At 43.0% G+C, this 20,682-nt stretch overlaps 1 protein-coding gene across 4 annotated transcripts in view; it reads right to left on the reverse strand.

Annotated features, from left to right (window-relative positions):
* The window catches only part of kiaa0825 (KIAA0825 ortholog), a 128,359-nt gene that overhangs the window by 52,469 nt on the left and 55,208 nt on the right, over window positions 1-20,682 (reverse strand). For all 4 annotated transcript variants that reach the window (XM_084359046.1, XM_084359047.1, XM_084359049.1 and 1 more), the window contains 2 exons: window positions 18,462-18,617; window positions 16,854-16,948 (listed from right to left, as the gene is read on the reverse strand). In XM_084359046.1, the coding sequence (XP_084215172.1) occupies window positions 16,854-16,948; window positions 18,462-18,617 (251 nt within the window). The remainder of the gene's footprint in view (window positions 1-16,853; window positions 16,949-18,461; window positions 18,618-20,682) is intronic.

Genomic DNA, 20,682 nt, shown 5'->3' on the forward strand with positions numbered 1-20,682 from the left:
ACTCTCAACATTAGAAAAACATTTGATTCATCAGTCTAACTGTATTAGCTCGACAACAAACAATACATTTTCACTCACACGTTCATTTGCTTTATGTAATAACACTGCAATCTGCGTGTGTGCGCGAGTGTTTGCATGTAAGCGTGCGCGACTGCATGCACGTTACATAAGCAGAAATCACATTAATGAGATCATACACTGGTGTTGAAAGTGCTAATTAGTTGCCGGGCTGAGGGTGAGGAAACTAGGCGAGGATCCTAGTGACTTCAACCATTGTTTCCTAATCCCCTCCACACATTCATAATTCATTCCATCATGGACGGCGATGATACAGCGGCGCTCGTTTTGTCTCTTCTTCTTTCTCTCTGGTCGGGGAGATGATGGTTTTCTTTTTTTTCTTCCCTCCTCTCTTTCCTTCTTGCTGTGAGGTTTCACTGCGATCATAATAAAATGTGCGAGCGAGGGATGTTCGCCTCGGGACCCAGCTGTCGGGCCACTTTGACAGCTTCATTTGTGGTGTCGCTCTTTGATCCTTCCTGTCACTGATATCCAACGCCACTGAACATACATTTGCCCCCCAACCCAAATAAATAAATAAAGTACTGAACTGTGCAGTGCAGAGCCAATTGAGGCGAGGTTTTCAAGCTAGTTGGCTGTTTGCTACATCTGCTGTGAACTAGCTCGCCTCCACCCCCTTTGCTCTCCCTCCACTGCAGCGATGCATCGACACCCCCAGGGCTGATCCCTTTGTAAATGCTCTCTGACACACACCCACCTACCCACATACACAAACACACCAACACAACCCTGTACAGAAATAACAGCAGAATCACTCCCAACACCAACTCCCTTTGCATATATAGTGTATATTCCCAAAGTGCACCATTACTGCGTGGAAGAGAGGTGTTGTTAAGATATGAAGACTGAGGTGCAACGCTAAACAAGATACACAGATACACCTGGTGTATTATACGGGTTAGGTTGCAATACGGAGGAAAAACAGATAGCAGGAGGGAGAGCAGGAGGGAGAGTGATTATGATCGGTGCTGTCAGGTCTGAGATGCTGAGATGACAGAGATATCAGCCATATCTGCTCTCAGTGATACAGATACAGAGAGACAGATATCATTCCACACTGGCCTCCCACTGCATGGACGCCAGCACCTCGAGAGGAAGTGATGAGCCAACAGTATCCAGTGCTGTGAGTCAAGTGACACGTTTATGTAAGTAGAAAGTGGGTTTTCAACAAGTTATATTTCTTTCTTTTCTGATGTTATATCATATATATATATAATGATGGAGATTCAAACTTTGATAGAATACCTTGAAAAATATCGATGTAGCAGCTATGCCTGGCCAAGTGGGGATCAGGTCGGCGGAGAAGGGTCTTGTAACTCAAATGAGAACAGCTAATAGTTAGTCCAGCTCAAGAGACCCGGGGTTGAAGTTGGCTGAGCGCCTTCACTTAAACCAGTAGGTTGCAAGCAAGAAACGGCTCGTCTTTGGTCTTGAGGAGCAGCACTTATTCACTGACAAGCAACCTGAACTGTACACACACACACACACACACTGCACAGGAATGTTCACCTCTATAAGGCTGCTGTGAACCTTATGCTCACCATCACACACACGCTCTTTCTCTACCCTCGTACCCTCACTAATTTTACACACACAGCCTCCACACTCCGGGTTATTTCCTGAGAGGAGATGACAACTTGCATATCTTATTTTGGCTGTAAAATACATCGTATTGCAGGGCTGTGGTCTTGCATCGACTGCGTATCGACAAATGAGTATTTGAACTGTTTCAGATATTCATAATCAATACTTATTGAAAAAACTTTTTTTTAATTTTTGACAACTACGTCAAACACTGGTAATTAAATTATCGGTAAGTTGCAAAATGTTCATTGACAACTTTTTTTTTCCAAGTTCCCTCAAATAGCTACTCTTCCTCACAGCACATACGACATGATCAAACTTTTTTATGAGTATGTTTAGACACTCACAGCTTTGTTATGGTTAGGGAGAAATTATAGTTTCATTGACAGTGAAGCACACAAGACATTAACATGGTCTTTCCCTAACCTCAACCAAAGTGCTTATGTTGCCTACACCTAACCACAGGGTGAGAACTCCTCTTTCCTGTGTCAAACTCATGTGTGTTGTATGCCCAACATTCACCACAACCTCCACCCTACAAGATGTGTGCGCACAAAAACCTATCACTTCCTCTGATAAGTTTCCCGACACCATAATTCAGGCAGTAATTATGTTTTACTTGAAATGGAAAAAGGGAAGATGAATTATGAGCACACGAACATGATATCTAGGAGACAGAGCTGGTGACTGACTCTTTGGCTCAGAGATATGTTTCTTTATTTTTTCTGTAAATTTTTACCCACAAAAATCCAATCTTTTTTGTTTGCAATTGAGCACTCGGATTCCCTGCAAAATAATGCTGTGTTTTTTTTTCACTGTTTTCACCTCAAGTGCTTCAAACATCTTCACAATTATTCAAAAACATTCAGATTTGTATTCCTATAATCCACCGCAGCAGTAACAACACCCCGCTGAGGAAAGACTAACTTACAACCAAACCATACAATAAATTCAATTGATAAAATCAAAAGGAACATTTTATCCATTGTTGCATTTTTCTTTGGCAAGTATTCTGAAATGTTTGGTCCCAGCAATGCTTATATTGTATCACATACACTACGATAGACTTGGACATAGTGTACATATAGGAGAAACTCCTTGAAACGTCTTTACTGTTGGCAGGCTCCGAGATTACCGCAGGCATTTTGACCTCTCCACCAGGCATGTGGGCATCAAAACCACGGACCCTACACATGAGGTGGGAAGGCCTTCCAAGACAGCAGATGAGGAAAAGAAAAGAGACGGTAGTGGGGCCCAACTCACAGTGTTTTTTTTTTCTTCTTCTCAAGAATCTTAGAATGAGAGTGTGTGTGCGTGGGGCGACAAGTTGGAGAAGAGAAAGAGAAGAAGACGAGAGTAGGAAGAGGCTCACCTTGAAAGAAAGTGAGGATGAGGGGGAGGAGAGAGCCAAGCTACCTTAAAACATCCACTCCTTTTGTCAGATGTGTGTAAGTGCTGTATAGAGAGCTGGTGAAAGGTTACACGGAGAGCACCAGGAGAGGCTCACCTTGAGAGGAAGGGTAAAAACCTCCGAGATCCAGACTCCTTTATGAGACTGTGTAATAAGCAGAGCGTGGATAGATACCAGTAAGGCGCATACGAAGGATAGCGGAAACAGAAAGGCCGCAGAGTGAGGCTAACCTTGAGAACAGTGAGGGGCTGAGGGAAGGTCTACCACACGGTGATAAGAAGGGCTCTTTTAAAGGGCTGGAGGAGGAACACTCAGACAGGAGGGCTAGGCAGGCTGACTGATTGCAAGGTACAGCCCAAGGGTCACACTCTGACTCAGTGAGGGCAGGGATACTGGACACACACGCATACACACAGGCTTACAAGACCCACCCATTCACACACACATACACACCAAGACGCTCTATACCCCTCTGACCAGCTTTTCATCATTACAAACTCAAGATGAAGAGAAGACAGATTACAGAACAGATGGAGTGATAGGAGTCCAGATAGGAAGAGACAGGACAGGGAGGCTCGACAGTAATCTAAATGTCCTTTCCTGTGATTGTCATTGGCATTCTTATAGACTGGCATGTAGCAGTACAATATGTCAAATAATACCACTCACCGTTCAGTCTGCTGTAAAGGGTAGCCCTGTTTCCGTAATGTCATAAGGAAGAAAAAAAAAAAAAACATCTAAAAAAGATGCTTCCAGCATGCCTACGTCCTGCATCCAGAGAATCCATCAAGATCACTGAATGTCTCCAGTGGCAAATTCAATCAAACAGACTGTTCTTAACAGTCATGACAAAGCAAAGATACAGAGGAAAACAGAGATGTGTGTTTTTTTTCTCCAGGACAATGAGAAATGAGAGAGAGAATTGATTTGTGCAAAGGCAATTCATCTATGAGGAAAAATTCCCAAACTTTGCCTTTATGTTTCTTTTTTTTCCCTTTCCCCTCCTTCCCTTTTCCTTTGTCTTCTGTCAAAAACAACTTGGGCTAACATCGCAAGCTGTCACATCAAGGCCATCCCCTGCATCTTACAAAGGGGAGAATTCTGCAGTTGGATGGAGCGGCAAAGCTCTCAGACACCCAACCATCGTTTACACACATGAGGTGTAAAGACTGAGGGGGGAAAAAAGGCTTTTTCTATTTGAACCAGAGTTTGTGCCCTGAGGACAAACCCATTATAGCACAGTGCGGGAAGTTTTCCATGCAATAACTGAACAAATAGATACGGATGAAATGCTCGAGGTAGTAGGAGATCTAAATTTCAACCTTTTAAGCTGTTTAAAAACAATGTAAGAATTTTGAGCGCTGAGGGTTTTTTTTCTTCTTCTCCCTAATGATGACGTGTCACATGATTATCAGCCAGTCTTACACAGTAGAATACCGAAGAATGTTGTACTTAACCAACTATGAACATAACTACAATGTAGCTGCAACGTGATCACAAACTACTGCTCTAACAGAGTCTTTCATCATGTCTGAGTGGACACACACACACACACACACACACACACACACGCACGCATACGCTTTCAACATCAGCAAATGCTTTCAACCATTAACATCATAGGAGCCAGATAAGTGTGCCCCCTCTTTTGCAACAACCACTGGGGAGGTGAGAGGCCTTGTAGTCAACATACTGAAAGACTACTCAATGATCAAAGACTCAGAAAAACATGACCCATGATGGTTTCTCTGAGAAGATAGGAGAGAGGGGGAGCCGGTGCAGGTAAAAGGAGAAAGGGTTGAAAAGAAACAGAGCAAAAATCCACAAAGGTGGGGAAACAGGGCGGGAGGCAAGAGGACGAGAGCACACGCCATTTGCCCGCATCTTTTCGCCACACTTGCAGTATATGTTGATCTTTCTTAGATTATAATTAGGGTTGGGCAACTGGGTAGCAGGTTTTGAATTTGTAATTTCCAGGAACGCACTTTTTGATTTCTGAAAATGAAGTTTGGACCTTACGCGCTGCCATCAGGGTCGGGAGGGTTATTAAAAAAATGTATTCCTATATAGTTACAAATTTCCTGTTAAAATGTAGTTTGCAACCTATTCCAAGTATCACAGTATTAAAGTTATGTAACTTGATCACCTTCCGTTACTTTTGGATAACATCAATACCAAACATATGCAAATGAAGAGAAAATAAAATAAATATCAATACACAAATATTCCTATTAAACAATAATCTGTTACTTGGATGGATTGTAGTTACCTAGTTTTGGTATCCGATTAACGGAATCCTGTATTCCATTACTCCCCAAGACTGGCTGCCATCTTCGCCAACGGTTCCACAGGCTTCAATGCATCTATTTAACCTGGTTGATGTGGCTACTGTTGCATTAAAAAGTGTGGCCAGGCTTTGAAGAAAACAGCACTAATACATCAAAATGATATCACGCAAGGGAGGAAGTTGGATTGACATGCCAAAGCATTTATTGCAGCATGGTGTAAGAATGCAATGGTTTTTAAAAGCCCTGTTGAAGGCATAATGTTGGTTCATCCAACTGTAAAACAGCCATCACTCATCTTGAGCATGGCAACATGGAGAGTGTTAAAGTCTTTTTTTGTATATGCGCTTACCAAATCTGATACCTTGTTATTTCCAGCATATTATATGATTGTTATGGCAACCCAGTCGTCAGGATAAAAGGTTGGCAATTCAGTATCTGCAAACCACTGATACATTCACATTTGTATGTATATGTACCTTATTTACATCTCTATGATATATGTCATATCACGTTCACATTACATGGTTATGACTGTCATATCTGGAGGTGAAGGGGATGGTGGTAGAGTTACAGACGAGAAGGCTGAGTTTCAACAAGTGTGAATTCATTAGATATTTTTAAGGAGACCTTGGGACAATTTCCAAATGTGTTTGTGGTGACAAAAACTGAATATTTTTGACCAGAAGTTGGGATATCTCCTGCTGTGTTTTTGGTGACCAAAACTGGTATTTTATGCCAAAACATCAAACTTTCCTCTGTTTTTCCGGTTACAACCTACAGAACATTAAAGTCGCAACATAAATTAAGTTTCAACATATCCTTGCAGAACCGTACATTGCCAACATTTATGACGGTTACTGGGTTGGTTAATGTCTGTCTAAATCTGCTAAAAATAAGCACACTTTCACTTAGGATTTTTTGCTGACTCAAACAAAACTGTGTGCTCAAATTATAATTTGATGTGTATCAGCTCTTTATTAAACTGGTCACAGAGTCACTATTCAACACGCTCTAGTGATTGTATAATGCTCAAAGTTCCCAGAGTAAACACTAGATTTGGGAGAAATGCTTTCAGTTTCAGTGCTCCATACACTTGGAACAATTTACAACATACATTTAAACTTATACAGTTATACCTATAGGTCAGTTTAAGACTTTGATTTCAAACTACTCAGCATTTGAATGTCACGGTTTTTGACTAGGTGCTGTCCTGTATGGTTGCCTGCCATTTATCTTTTAGGAACCTCTGTTTTTTTGTGTTTTGTCTTGTTCGTTTGCTTGCAGTTTCTTATCATAATTTTAGCACTTTTTTCTGTTTTATTTGTATTCTCACAATGTTGCACCTATTCTGTTTTTGTGCTCTCGACAGCATTGAAAATGAGGGCTTGCCCTCAATGATTTTTCGGGATTTCAACAAAGGTTGAATTGAATTGAAAGTTTAGGAATCAATAAGCACAATCTGAATCTGAGTCATTACAATCTAAACAATACCCAACCCTAACGGTAATATTGAATATTTATGGGGTCTAGCAAGTGGAGGCATATGTGATGGCAGGAAAACATGCTGCATGTAAAGATAAAAGAAGATACTGAGGAGAGGAGAGGAGAGGAGAGGAGAGGTTGAAAAAAAGAAGCTTGATTCCAGCTGGAGTGTCCGCTCAGGCTGTCTATAGATTTGTCAAGACAAGTGTCAGGACAAGTGCACCTCTGTGCTTACCTGTAATGGCACAGGGGCAGGGGGGCGGGACAGGCTATTTCAATTCAGCAAGAGTGTGTCTGAGTAGGTCTAAGTGTTAGTGTCTCTGTGTGTGTGTGTGTGTGTGTGTGTGTGTGTGTGATTGCATGTGTGTATAGGTCTGTAAGACAAGAGAAAGAGAGTGATGAAGAAAGGCAAAGAAAGAGTGGGAACAAGCGTAGAGAGAGCTCCTGGACAAAAGGTGGAGGCGCAGAGTACAAAGATGACCACATTAGAATATGAATCCAGAACTCTTGGCACTTAAAGAGCCCCTAAAGTCAAGTGTCAACTATTATGTGTCATCAGTGGTGACACAGGGTCACTGAGCAGGACGAATGAGGTCAGCAGCGGTGCTCACCCTCACTCTCAACATGCACCATTAAACAGTCCCACAGTGTGCAAAAAAGGACGAGCTGTCATTTGGGTGGAAAAAAGTCTTTGGCGCTGACAAGAACATCTATCCAGCTTTTAACACAGGATTTTCTCCTGCAGGAAACACTGTCTACGATCTTCAATTAGGCGAGCAGAGTCAATATTTGCATAGACACATTCATCTAATGATATGGTATTTTACATATTATGTGACATGCGCATTAAAGGCGGTAACATTCACAGATGTACCTCATTTCCTCCGATTAACTATCAAACAGGTACAAATAAAACACGCAGGCAACAAGCTGAATGTATAAAATGCTTCAGTTGTTTGCTGCTAAACCAGCTCTGTAATTACCTGAAGGATGTTTTAATTGTCGCATGTTCTACTCTTAATATTAGTCAACGCTTTAGCAGCTCTCCAAGTGAGATTGATTGGATAAATCAGTCGGAATTATGGGGAAACAGGAGGCCTGCCAATCAGCGATGTGTAAGTAAGTTTGTGTGTTTTCGGCGTGTGTGTGGCTGGGGACGTGCCAGTGCTTGAGCACATGTACATGTTTGTCGGGATGTGTGCGTATCAATGTTTGTGTGTGTGTGTGAAAGTATATAGGGCTGACAGCTGGGCTTGTTCAAAAGGCTTACCGAGCATTCTGCCTGTTTGGGAAGCAACAAGCGCGCAGTCTATCTGAACAGGGATCTAAAACCTGTGTCAACAGCATAGTACAACTGGTGTAAACAGCCACTGAGTCAACATGCTATCATTCACATACCAATGGAGAAGCAGCTCTGATATATTTTAGTGGAATATGCTACAGAATTAGAGATAAAAAGATGGGACAGAGACAATTTTACTAGCCACGGGTCAAAAAGAGAGTTAATAAAGACGTCAGTTTGGCAGCAGAGTCAAGAAACACGAGAGAGACAGTGTTTGTGTGTATGCATGAGCATGTTTTCATGTGTGTTTGCCTGTGCATAATGCTAGTATGTGTGTGTGTGTGTGTGCAGGTACTGTGTTTGCTCTTGGTGTGCGTCCGGTGCCAATGTGTGTACACGGGCATGACACCACACTGTGTGTGTGCAGACGTGTGTGTCAGTCCATCAGCATGTCGGCGTCACAGCCCTTCACTAAGTCCCAGATTAACAGTGACAGGCAGAGATCCCTCTAATTATCTCTTCCTGGACCACATGCAAATGGCAGAGCCGCGCCGAGAGCAGCGATTGGCTGGGGCAGCCTGAGCGCCGCCGCCGGGCTAATGAGCCTGGCGACAGGATACAACCTCGTGATGTACCACCAAAACAAACCCTCACCGTCACACAGCTTCAGACGGGAGCACACACACATACACAGACGTTCAGCTGATGCCCTGTTTGAGAGTGACTTACACTGAACGGATATAAAGACTTCCCAAAATCTTGTACAAATACACGATTATGATATTTGGCTGCTGCAAGAAATAAAATTAAGATCTTATACTTATTTTTTTTACAAGGGCATGATCTCTCAATTCCTGTGCTACAGCGGTGCACCAGCACAAACATATACAAATACATATACGATTGTTGATGCATGTGTTTAACTACTATAACTCATTCAATATTCAGCAATATCAACACCACCACCATGAGTGTGTGCAGCACAGCTCTTCTTGACTGCAGTATTGACTCAGTATTATTAGTTTTTTCCACTCAACATTGGGTTTAACAGTTTAATCCTTCAACACACTCATCAAACATATTCAGCAAGCTAAAAGCCTAACTCAGTGTCACCTCCAGAGAGTTTGAATAAAGATGGCACATGGCATGGAGTAGTAAGAAAAAAGAAGAAGAAGAACACAATGATGGTCTGGAACAGACGGTCACAGTCTGGCTCTTGACAATGGACTGCTGCAGTCAGCTAAAAAGTCAACTCAGTAAATCAGCAGGAAACATGGCAACGGCGTCAAACAGTCCGCCATGTCTTTAACTGAGTCCCAGTCCGTCCAAACTGGTTGACAAAACTGGTTCCAGGGGCGAAATTTGGAATTATTTTGCTGACGGAGCTGACAAAAACAAATACCCAGTGGACAAAGCAGAATTTCTGAGAAAAAAGTTTCAGCAAAGTCAGACGTGGTAACAAAATACCTGAAAGTTACAAGTGTGATATTGAATTTTTTACCATCATTACTGTACAAGGCTCCGTCCACAATTTCACTGAATTTAATATGGCAAAGCTCAATTTAAGTAGGCTATACAAAAGATGATAGACCAGGACCTCAATTCACTTCACTTTAACATCAACGTGGACCCTTCCTTCACTGGGCAATCACGAGTCCTTGCTTCTGATTTTCACACTAGAAAAAACAGGGCTGTTGTTGAGGGAAAAAAGTGTTAAATAGGCCAAAAAGTTTCTGAATCGCAGCTCATGTCATATTTTTAAAAACCTGGTTTTAATAGCTGCTCTCAAGGTCTTTGTAGCAAAAGTGATCTTGCAAGAGAGTAGTTCAGCTTTATGAGGCTCCAGCTGAACTGGTGTCATCCTCAAAATTCTGGCAATGTAACAACAGAAATTCCTCCCCTCCACCACAATTACTGAGGACAAAAGAATAGCTTTCTATTGCTGTGTGGAGTACTGTCTTTATTTTTGTACCATCAAATACCCCAGTGTATTTGAGGAGCCTTGGGACTTGCCATTTTTAATCAGGAACGGGTGGCTTTGTTTTGTCCCTGTTCCATCCAGCATTTCTCTCCATACTTGGAGGGCTTTGCAGTAGATTAAGTGGCATTTTCATCTAGCGCTGGTGTTACAGAGCCTCTCCAACCATTTACCCATCCAAGGTTGAAAGTTGGAACAATCAGAGGTGCTATTTATGTTATGAAATTATTTATAAAATGGCAATATTTGTGAAAAAGAGGTCAGGTTAAACTGCAGGAGAGTTCACAATACACAAGGGAAAACCAGATAATCCCGTTGAGAAGATTGCCTTGTGGCATAAGCACTGTGCACTGACAATTCTGTTAGTGAATAGTGATATTATTGCCACTATTGTTAACAATTCAAACCCTTTGGGAGTGGAGATTACAGCAGTGAAATGGTTAGAATATGATATGTGCTATAATAGCCAGAAAGAGATGGAAAAACTCATTTTCACATGAGTGCATTTCCATGAAGGAGGCATCCACGTTTACCCCTGAATGTACCCCTGAGTGTTCTGTACAGTGGAAATTACAGGTGAGGAAATGTTCTGTCAGCATAGAAAGCTGGACACAGTATGTATCGACATGCCTGTCATATCCATCATTCAAATTTAACTCAAACGTATTCCGGGGCTGGACCAAAGCAAAATTCTCACTGAATGACCGAATTATTTAGGATTACTTGGGTTACAAAACATTCTGGGTAGCCAAAGCTGGAGAAAAAGATAATGTTTAACTTGTGACGACCCTGGGATTATCCATTGTTTTGGTTGGTGTGTGCCTTTTTTAAAACTTATGTTATGGTACGTGTCCACAGGATCCATCATTTCCACGCTTCCCCTTCATTGTCTACGCACGCAGCCGTGCAATGCATTCTGGCAGCAAAGCGTGGCGTTTCGCGAAATGGGTGTAAATCAGGTGCAAGCAGTGAGGTGCAAGCATGCAAAGCTGGGAAGCATTGCGTACCTTCGAGTCAAATGACGCCCCTGTGGACACGTATCTTTAGGTTGTGTTCCAGGGTGCTCGTAGGCGGGGTGAAGGCCAGGCTCATTAGAGGAGATGAGGCACACCTGTATCACATGGTTCACCTGTATTTAAGCGCTCTCTCCTTCACCATGCCAGACCCCATGGCTCCAAATGTACATTATTTATTGATTCCTATTTTTACACACACCACATGACACACTCACCCACACACCGCTGATGCTACTGATATAACTGATGTCTACATTTATGCTAATCCGTAGTTCGACCAAATAGAAGCCCATCAAGGTGACGTTTGTGCAATCGTCCACATTTGCTACGAGACAGAGCCAACTTGTAACAAACTGTGCTATACGACAAAGTACAGTCGGCTGTATGGAGAGCGAACAGAGCGACGCGCCGTAATGACTGATGCCTCGTGTCCCTAGAATGGCTTGACCATGACCACTCTGCGAGAAGATAGATTTGCCTCGACCCTGCAGATCGTTTTTAGAGGGACAAGACAAATATTTCAGATGTATCACACCGAGGCATCACGCTGGAGGTGAGAGGAGGTAAAGGCAGACTGAGAGATAAATACAACAGAGGGGAAAGAGAGGGAGAGGGGGGTGAGGAAAAGTGTGGCCTGCCTGCCTGCCTGGCTGACAGTTGACTCTGTTGGATGTGACTTTCACAGTCTGCTGGCGGTTTGTGTGGAAGCCATCACATCTGTGACTGGCCGTTTGATTAATGAGCCTCTCAGCTTGTCTGTGCAGTTTGAGGAGGGGCCACGGCCTTATCCCAGGCATCACTGATTTATTCGCCTTTGGAGCAAACCTCCAAATATCACACACACCGAAATATAAGAGCGAACATTCACGCACATGCAGGCAGACACATGTACGCCCTCCATGATATGCATACAGTATACAAGTTGGTGCAGTGCAGATGAGTACGCGCACAGACAGACACGGAAACAGGCTTATGCGCACAAGCTCGTCCCTCTCCTCCGCCACCTGCTTACGGCTAATGAAAACCTCAATGTGTCAGTGCTGTCCAGGGGTAGCGAAGACAAAACACACCATGTAAAACCAAGCAGACAAAAGATGTATTCTGTCTCCACCAACACAAACTCCCATCCCAAGCTGTCAGTCAGCGGAGGGGACACACACAAGGGGATCGACGAGAGAAGAAAGAAGCCCTTCCTCAATGACACATCACACTCTCCTGATTTTCAAAAGTGACAAGTCTTTTGAATTTCTGGCCTCGCAAGACGGCGAGTCTGATGATGGCTTGAGAGCGTTTCTTCTTGTTTCTTTGGCAGCGGCAGCCATGAAATGTCACTCTGGCTAACCTTGAAGCTCATTCCTCCTGTGTTGTTTAATGCTTCCAAGAATAGGGCGACCCACTGCTCAGAATGGTATGGTAACATCGCCCTTTAAGTCTGATAAATGATTCCAGAAATACTTCCAGGTACATAAATGTGCATTAGCATGTGCATACCCTTACACAGGCGTGCGCATGCACTCTCACACACACACACACAAGCCCCACCAACCGCAAGCACACACTCCCTCATTCCCTGAAGCGTAAAGTAAGACCATTAATCCAGACACACTGAGATCCAGCTTCTCCCCAGGTTGATCAGCGTCCGTGGAGGAAGACGAACATTCTGACATATTTGTTTTTATTTTATTCCCTGAGAAAAAGGCCCGCCATATGGCAGAGCCCGGGAACAGATGGCGATTGCCCACTTCCTGAAAGCACAAGCGTCTATCGCCGCAATTTAAGGAGCCGCTCAAGCAAGAGAATGCCACCGACTGGCATTTTTCCACAAACTGCTATTGTTATGGACCTGAGGGGTAACAGCAACAATGAGACAATGCAGAGGAAATGCTTTAGTGTTCAGTAGTTACAGTGTAGCTTACCACATTAAGCTACCAAATCTGCGGGTCAATGCTGCAAGTACTTTCTTGCTGTCAGTGTGTTAGATAAAATCATGAGTAAGGGTGCTTACTCAGAGTATTAGCTGTGACAAAAGCACAAGCCACAGCAAATCTAACTTTAAAAGGACTGTTGGCAATTGTATGAAGTCTTTGCATTGTACCAGGCTGGTTTTAGGGAACTGTCCCCCGACCTGTGTTGTAGTTGTAAGCATGAATGTCCTTGGATGATATGAGGTCCTTATGATGGAGTGGAGGAGCTGCCCTGTGACACATGGAGCTTCATCTCTCATACTTGGCTACCTCTTATCAACCAGGTCAGAGGACCTTCTCTGACATACAGACACAAGAAAAGTGTCTCAAGAAGTCACCTTGGCAGATGACTATCTTACTTTTTTCAGCGTTTTATTTTATTTTATCCTATTCTTTGGATGTAAAAGAAACACTTCAGTTCATACAGGTCATGAAACACAATTAGAGTTCAAAAATATGCTGTGACAGAGTTGTTCACTAAAGAAAGGAGACATTCAAAGACGGACCAAGGACGAAGCAGTTATCCATTCATAGATCACTAGTTGAAGAGAAGCTTTTCAGTATCGGGTGTGTTAGTGAATACTTTTACACCATGCTGCTAGAACAAAGGGCAGCTCATAACTTGAGGTCAGTGAGTGAGGCAATGTGGACATTTTAATCAACAGATCATGACAATTAACACAAACCCTTGGTGCGCAAGTTGTTTAAGGTGAAATGTTAAGTAGGAATTTAATCTCGATATGAAATGTCATTGATTTTGACATTTTATAAAAGGAACTTTTCTTTAAAGCTGCTAGAGACTTGTAATGAAGGAAATGAGAGAACACACATCAGATTGGTTGATATAAATCTCAGATGTACTGTAGTGCTATTGAGGCCTGCGCATGAACCTTGATTATTGAATACAGTGTAATGTGGTCTTTCTGCAGTTTAGCTCTTATTCAACAGTACTTTCACAATGTGAAGGCTAACTGATATGGTTTAAGTTAAGAAACGCTGTGTTAATTTGACGGTCTTTGACAAACGGTCTCTTTCTGTTTCCCTGCCCTTTTTCTGTGTTTCATTTGTTCATTAGCCCTTGTGTATTTAGGTCTGTCTTTACTTTGCTCTTCGTTGTTGTGTCTGTTTTTTTATTCCTGCTTTTAGCCATCAGCTAACACCCAATCGGCTTTTTCCTTCCAGTCAGTTGGTCCATCATCTAACCATCAATCTATTTTTCAGACGTGTCATTTATCAAAAAAGACCAACAAACCAACAGGCTAGTTACAGGGTAGGCTAACCATTAAACCTCCTCAACTGTTCCACTAATCACTGCTTCCTACATCCGTTGCATCAACCAGTCATTACCTAACCAAGCTAGTCGACCTGTTAGTCAGCAATTTAGCCAGCATACGAGCAGGCGAAAATGTTAGCCCGCCCACAAGTCTATCTATCCATTTAAACCTCTTGCCTGCCAGGAAGCCAGGTCAACCAGTCAGCCAGTCAACCCTGGGGGTCCTGGGGTAGTATTAATCAGTCTGGTTTCTGCTGAAAAGCTCAATCTGCAGATGATGGATGAGCCATCGCGCAGAGGGAACTGAAGTGACAGGTGACAAAGAAGGACACACACACCTGTATAAATCCACTCTCCCTCCTGTCTGGCCCCGATGTTACACCGTCAAGGTAGCAGGGTGAAAGCGTATGTGTGTGTGTGTGTATTTATGTGTGTGCAAGCGCAAGTGTCTCAGCATGTGTCCTGCTCTGCTAATGAAGTCATCTGAACAGTGATTTAACAGCCCTGGTGTAAAAGCCTACCGCCCTTAACTCATAGCCTTGCTCCATTAGAATGTGATATAAACCCTGGGCACAATAACTGTCCTGCCACTGTAACAATATATAGGAGGCCAATGGGCCACGCTGCTAACTCATGCAGTCCAGGGAGCGGGAAAAAAAAAATTGGCTGTATACAGGGGAGGGAAGTCATTCAAGGAGACTAAAACTTATAAGATGGAACATCTAGAACATCGCAAGGTCTCAATGATAGGTGTTTTTGTACAGTATAAGACAACGTCATTACTATTAATTCTGTCAAGTGTCTAAGATTATATCCTGCGGTTTGTCCAGCAACCGGAGGCAGTAAAAGAGTAATTGTTGTGGAGCCTTGGTGCAAAGAGCCGAGGGCACTTGAGTCTGCAGCTATGCAGAGAGCATTATCCTTATCTGCACTAACAAATGGATCAGTGGATCCGACATCAGTGCGCTTATCCCGTGAATGGTCTTCTATAGCTTGAGAGATATTTCTGAGTCGCAGATGGATCTGAGGAAAACTTTGACAGCTTACATGTCGCCAGCCGTGAAACTAACTTCCTGCTCTGTGCGAGCGTCTCAGGCAGAACCAAAGCCATTCTCCAAATCCTCCATGAAATCTGCTCCTCTGGCCCAACAAAGAGAGGCTAATGAGGCAAATGGCAGAATCTCAGACACTTTGATACTGTGAGATTAGGGTGAATTATATAACCTTTACCCCCCTCCCACTCCCATCGTTCCTCATACATTTTGGCGCCTTGTCAGTATTGACTCCTCTATCTCTCTCCATGTCACTCACAATCTCAAACTGCCAGTCCAATCTCTCTCTCTTCCTATCTGACTTCATATCAACTTCATTCACTTTCTATTCATGAATGCCCCAACACTAATTTGGCTCAGTCAAGCAATGACAGTATCTGTTTTAACATGCAACAAAGCAGCGTATAAGGGGAGGAAGAATGGAGTGCGTGTGTGTGTATGTGTGTGTGGGAAGAGGGGGTAGAGGCGTGAAGGCGACAAAGCTCGTCACAGCGCAGCACAGAGCCGCGTACTTCACCCTTATTAGACCCGTGTCCTTGGCAGATGCAGAGCTTGCCCTTTGTTAGAAAGGTGTGTGTGTGTGTGTTACAATGGCGGTGATTTAGAATGGATTGGGCGTAGGCGTGGAGACAAGGTGCAGTAGCCCCATGGCTCCCTGATAGCTGGCAGCGTGACAGCTGTGAATGGAGAACAGGGAACAGCCTGAAGTATTGCCATCTAATATGTGTCACATACCTGCATAAATATTTATGCCCGTTGGAGAGCAGGAGAGGAGAGGAGGGGGGGGGAGGAGGATGGGGCAGGAGAGGTGGACTTGGGCGAAAAACTCCTCAATCAGGTGACACCAAGATCTGAGCCAGACACTCTTTTTCCATCTCTGACTACCTTTCTGGTCATTTCAAGGCCTTAAAAGTACCCGAAGAGCAAAATATGCAATCATTTTGCTCATGAGGACAGTCAGTCAAACACGTGCATGCGCATTAACGAAGACAGTAATCCATGTTTCAACACACACGGCGTCTTACAGCACTCTAGTATCCTTTTCCAAAGAGTTCTTTCCACAGCTCATCCTCCATTGTAGCAGCCACAGGAGCCCTTGGCCTTTGAACAAAGTGGAAGTTTGAACCTCTAATGAAGAGCAGCGAGGCTATGTGATCCCCAATGACTGAAGCTTACGCCGAAGTTAAGTCAAAAGGGAATTTGGGGAGGGAAACTTGCCTCGGGAGTCCCATGTGAACGGCTCATTTTGCACAGGTAAAGACACTACTGATGCAGCACATGCCTCTGCGGAGCGGGGCTTTTATTTCATCAAAAGACTGCTCAAAAACAAAAACACCTGTGAGGATCATAATAAAAACATGAAAACCCAAAAAGACACTTGCGCTTTTGCATGTGCGCACACACCGCTGTTAGTGCACGTGTAACAAGTGAAATGACTGTTTTACCTGTTGGCCAGCAGAGTTTTGAAGGTGACCTGACTCATGCCCTGATAGCCTGGCAGCAGCCTCGGCCAGTCCCATGCCCAGTCGACCACGGCACTCTGTTGATGTATGAGGATAGCGTATTGTTAGTTATTAATCAGGGTTAATACCATCAGTGCATTACCGCTCCAGCTGGGACCCACTAACAAAGGAGGAGGGGGGTCCCCAGCGCAGGCTACCGACACCAGGCGATCAATCATGTCCGCACAAGAAGGTTTTTATTCCAATAAGACAGCAATTAATTTATAAATCCATTTGGGGGGATGTAGCCATCATTTATAGAAAGATAAATCAATTTTGGGAGGGAGTCGTTACTCTTCTGACTGCGCTGCCTTTTTTTCTTACCATCTTCAATGGCACCCCGCCAACCCCCCCTCTCTCTACCTCTCTCTCTCTCTCTTTCTCTCCCTTACTCTCTCTTTTTCTTAAAACACACACACATGCACACACACACACACACACAAACACACTTGGCACCAGCACCATATTGGGAAAGCAAATAAAAATCAGATTGCTTTGATTGCCAAAATGTCACTCTTAACTCCAGGCTGAGTTTTATTGACATAAGGAGGAGAACTCCACTCGTTCCCTCCATCCATCCACCCCCGCCCCCTCTGCTCCTTCCTCACAGGTGATTGATGGATGTAACTTCTTTTTTCTCCTCCTCCCTCCATTTTATTTGACAAACAACACAGGCACCTGAAGCGGAGAAGGCATTTTAATCATTCTCTTAATAGGGTGTTTCTATGCAAAGCTATGCAGCCTCCTGTGATAAGCTGAAAACAGGTCTTAGGATTAAAAACGTGTGCCAAAGACAATAGCGGCAACACAGCTACATTACAAAGGGGATCACATGTGTATATATACATCTGATCCGTTTTAAAAAGTTAAAAGACACACACACACGCCTGACTTGAGGAAATGCCAGCCTTTGTTGATTGTTTTGTGTGATATCAGCGGTATTTCCCTTGATAGTAGGAGGGAAATGGGGGAGAAAACCGGCAACTCTCGCACTGAACTGAAACTACCAGTAGCGACTTATCCCCTTTATGAAGAAAAAATCTAACAATTAACTGAACATCATGGTGGCACTCCTGGGAATAAGTTTGGGGTAAGAGGGTACACGGTTCAAAGCGCCAAAGAAGTGCACTTTAAGACTGCGCTCTCCTTTAACATTACTCTTTTTTTTTTCATGAAACAGAAAGCTTCTCTTATCTTTTCACCTTTTCAGTGTTCTTTTCTTCCTGCCAGCCTAACTCCTGCCTGGAAGAGGCAGCGACCTATGGAGAATAGGAAAGCCGAGCCCCAGAAAAGACCTGGCAGCTTCAGAGATTGCCACAGTATCCAGTTCACTAGAGACTCAAACAGTTCCTAACCTTCAACATTAAGCTTCTGGCCTTGGGAGGAAGTTAAAGCGACTCCGCCCTGCACATCACAAGCACACCCACACAGCACAAAGTCTGAAGACACCAAGAAGCTCCAATAATCGCTGGAGTATGAAAGTCACTTTATAGAATTAAAATAAATAATAAATACATGATTTGCTACCAAAAATAAAAATGCTTCACAAACCTGATCCAGCTTTTTCCTGCCGACGTGGTCAAACTGGTGGAGCGGGTTGAAGCCGGATGTGTCCCCCTGACTCTCAGAGCCGAGGTCAAAGTTCACCAAGTGAGAAGGATTACTGGGCGAGTCTGTGCCTCCACTTAGTTTATACATTAATAATTCCTGCATCCGAGACAGAAGGTGAGGGAGAGGGTAGAAACACAAGGGAGACAGAAATGAAGAAGGCTGAAAAGTACATATTATGACTGACAGACTGACAGAAAATATTCTATAAAGAAAAAGGTTGACCAACTATGAGACCAACAGAGAGAGGCCAAAAAGTTATTTACAAGTAAACTAAACTTCCTCAAACTGAAAGCTCAGCAGAGCAGACAACTCAGCACACAGCATACTGACATCTGTAACATTTCTTGCTTTTGCAATATTTATTTATCACTAGTTATAATGATAATAACTTCACATTCATTCAAATTAGACTGACCCAACAAAAGCACAAACTAATCAAGTTCAGACAGGTTTTACACTGCGCATTTTCCAGACAAGCACAGTAATGGGCAGAGCGGTCCCTCAATGATCAGCCCCACAGAAGTGTAATTAATCAGAGCTGCTTATAAACAGAGTAATGAAAACACAGAAACAAATACAGATATGTGTAAAAGAAGAATCAGAGGGGGTTTTGAGGACAGCAGTACACATTTGTTTCAATAACCTTTGCTGTGGTTGTTGTACTGTACAGGCGTCTTGCAAAATGTACAGCATAAAGCAATGAGTTTGTGTATGTCTCTGTCAGTGTGTGTACATGGGCATCCTCGTGTGAATCCACTATATTCCCATCCGTCAGCTTGACATGGCCTCCGAACCTCGTATCCCTCCGCCTCACCACCGGCCCACTCTGTCCCTGACCTGTGTGTTCTTGCCTCGACCTTCGCTGGGTAGAGATACTCGAGCTGCTAGGAGGGTAACTCAGAGCCCACTTGCGAATCCCATTCACATTCTATTCAATAGCCACGCGGAGTTAAAGCTGCTCATGGACTCAACAGCTCAACATTATGTTTAACAGCAGCATTATTTAAATATGGTGCTTATGTTTGTGTTATTCCACACTGTGTCCTAATAGACGGTCTATAGGAGGACCATGTCAGTAAGAATCAGATGAGCACCAACCAAACTTAGCATCTCCCAGCTGTTTAGCCAACACCTATACAGTACACTCAGTATTTATGCTGTGCTGTGATGAGCGTTAAAGGTCCTCCACTGTGCATTACTTTCATTAAACAAGCATTTGAGGATTTTTTCACATACTCCTGATGAGGGTGGAGCCGTGGTGCAAACATATCAACATTTCCACCTCTGCACAGAATATTGTACAGTATGTGCTAGTTTGTTAATTAGCTCTACCAAGGAGGTCATGTTTTTTACCTATGTCCATTTGTTGTTCGGTGGTTGGTTTGTAAGCAAGGTTACACAAGAACTGCTGAACAGATTGCTACGAAACTTGGATAGAGGATGGGTCTCAGCCCAGAATAGACCCCATTAACTTTTGGTGCAGATCTGGGTTTCTTTAACATAGACAGATAAAGCATTTTTCAACATTTTTTTTTTTCATTTGTCGGTGAAAAAAAAACACATATTTAGGTGGCTGGTACCTATGGGTGAGTACAATTTGAAGATCCAAATGAAAATCAGGCTCTAGAGCATTTAAATATGTTTTATTTGATATTGGATGAGGCTTTATTGAATTTAGGGGGACTGTCGGGCCTTGGCAGAGGTACGCAGTACCATTCCAGTTGTCATATGCACAGTTAAAAACAGGTTTTCCTGTACAATGCAATTCTTCCTTTGCCTTCCACTCTGAATACCATTCATCAAAGAAAAACAAGGTATAAAATATATTTTTAAAAAAGAAAATAATATATGAAACAATAAAAATGGTGCAAATATACTCAAATTTCACCTCTGAACAGAATATTGTACATCAAGCACATGTGTTATTCTGTACAGATATTCCTGTAGTGCTTCTTTGTTATTATTACGATTGCTTTTTCTGTGATGCAGTTTGTTTCTGATAGCACTCTGCAGGAGCAATTCTCCCTTTAAAGATATTTTTAGTTTATGCTATTTAAAGGTGCACTATGTAGTTTAAGGGAAGATATTTTAATCAGAAGAGAAAGATCTTCATTGACTGATTATTATGCCTAAACAAACTCTCTTTGTTTTAATTTCCAAA

The sequence above is a fragment of the Pagrus pagrus genome, assembly GCF_965226575.1.
Source record: "Pagrus pagrus genome assembly, chromosome: 8".
NCBI lineage: Eukaryota > Metazoa > Chordata > Actinopteri > Spariformes > Sparidae > Pagrus > Pagrus pagrus.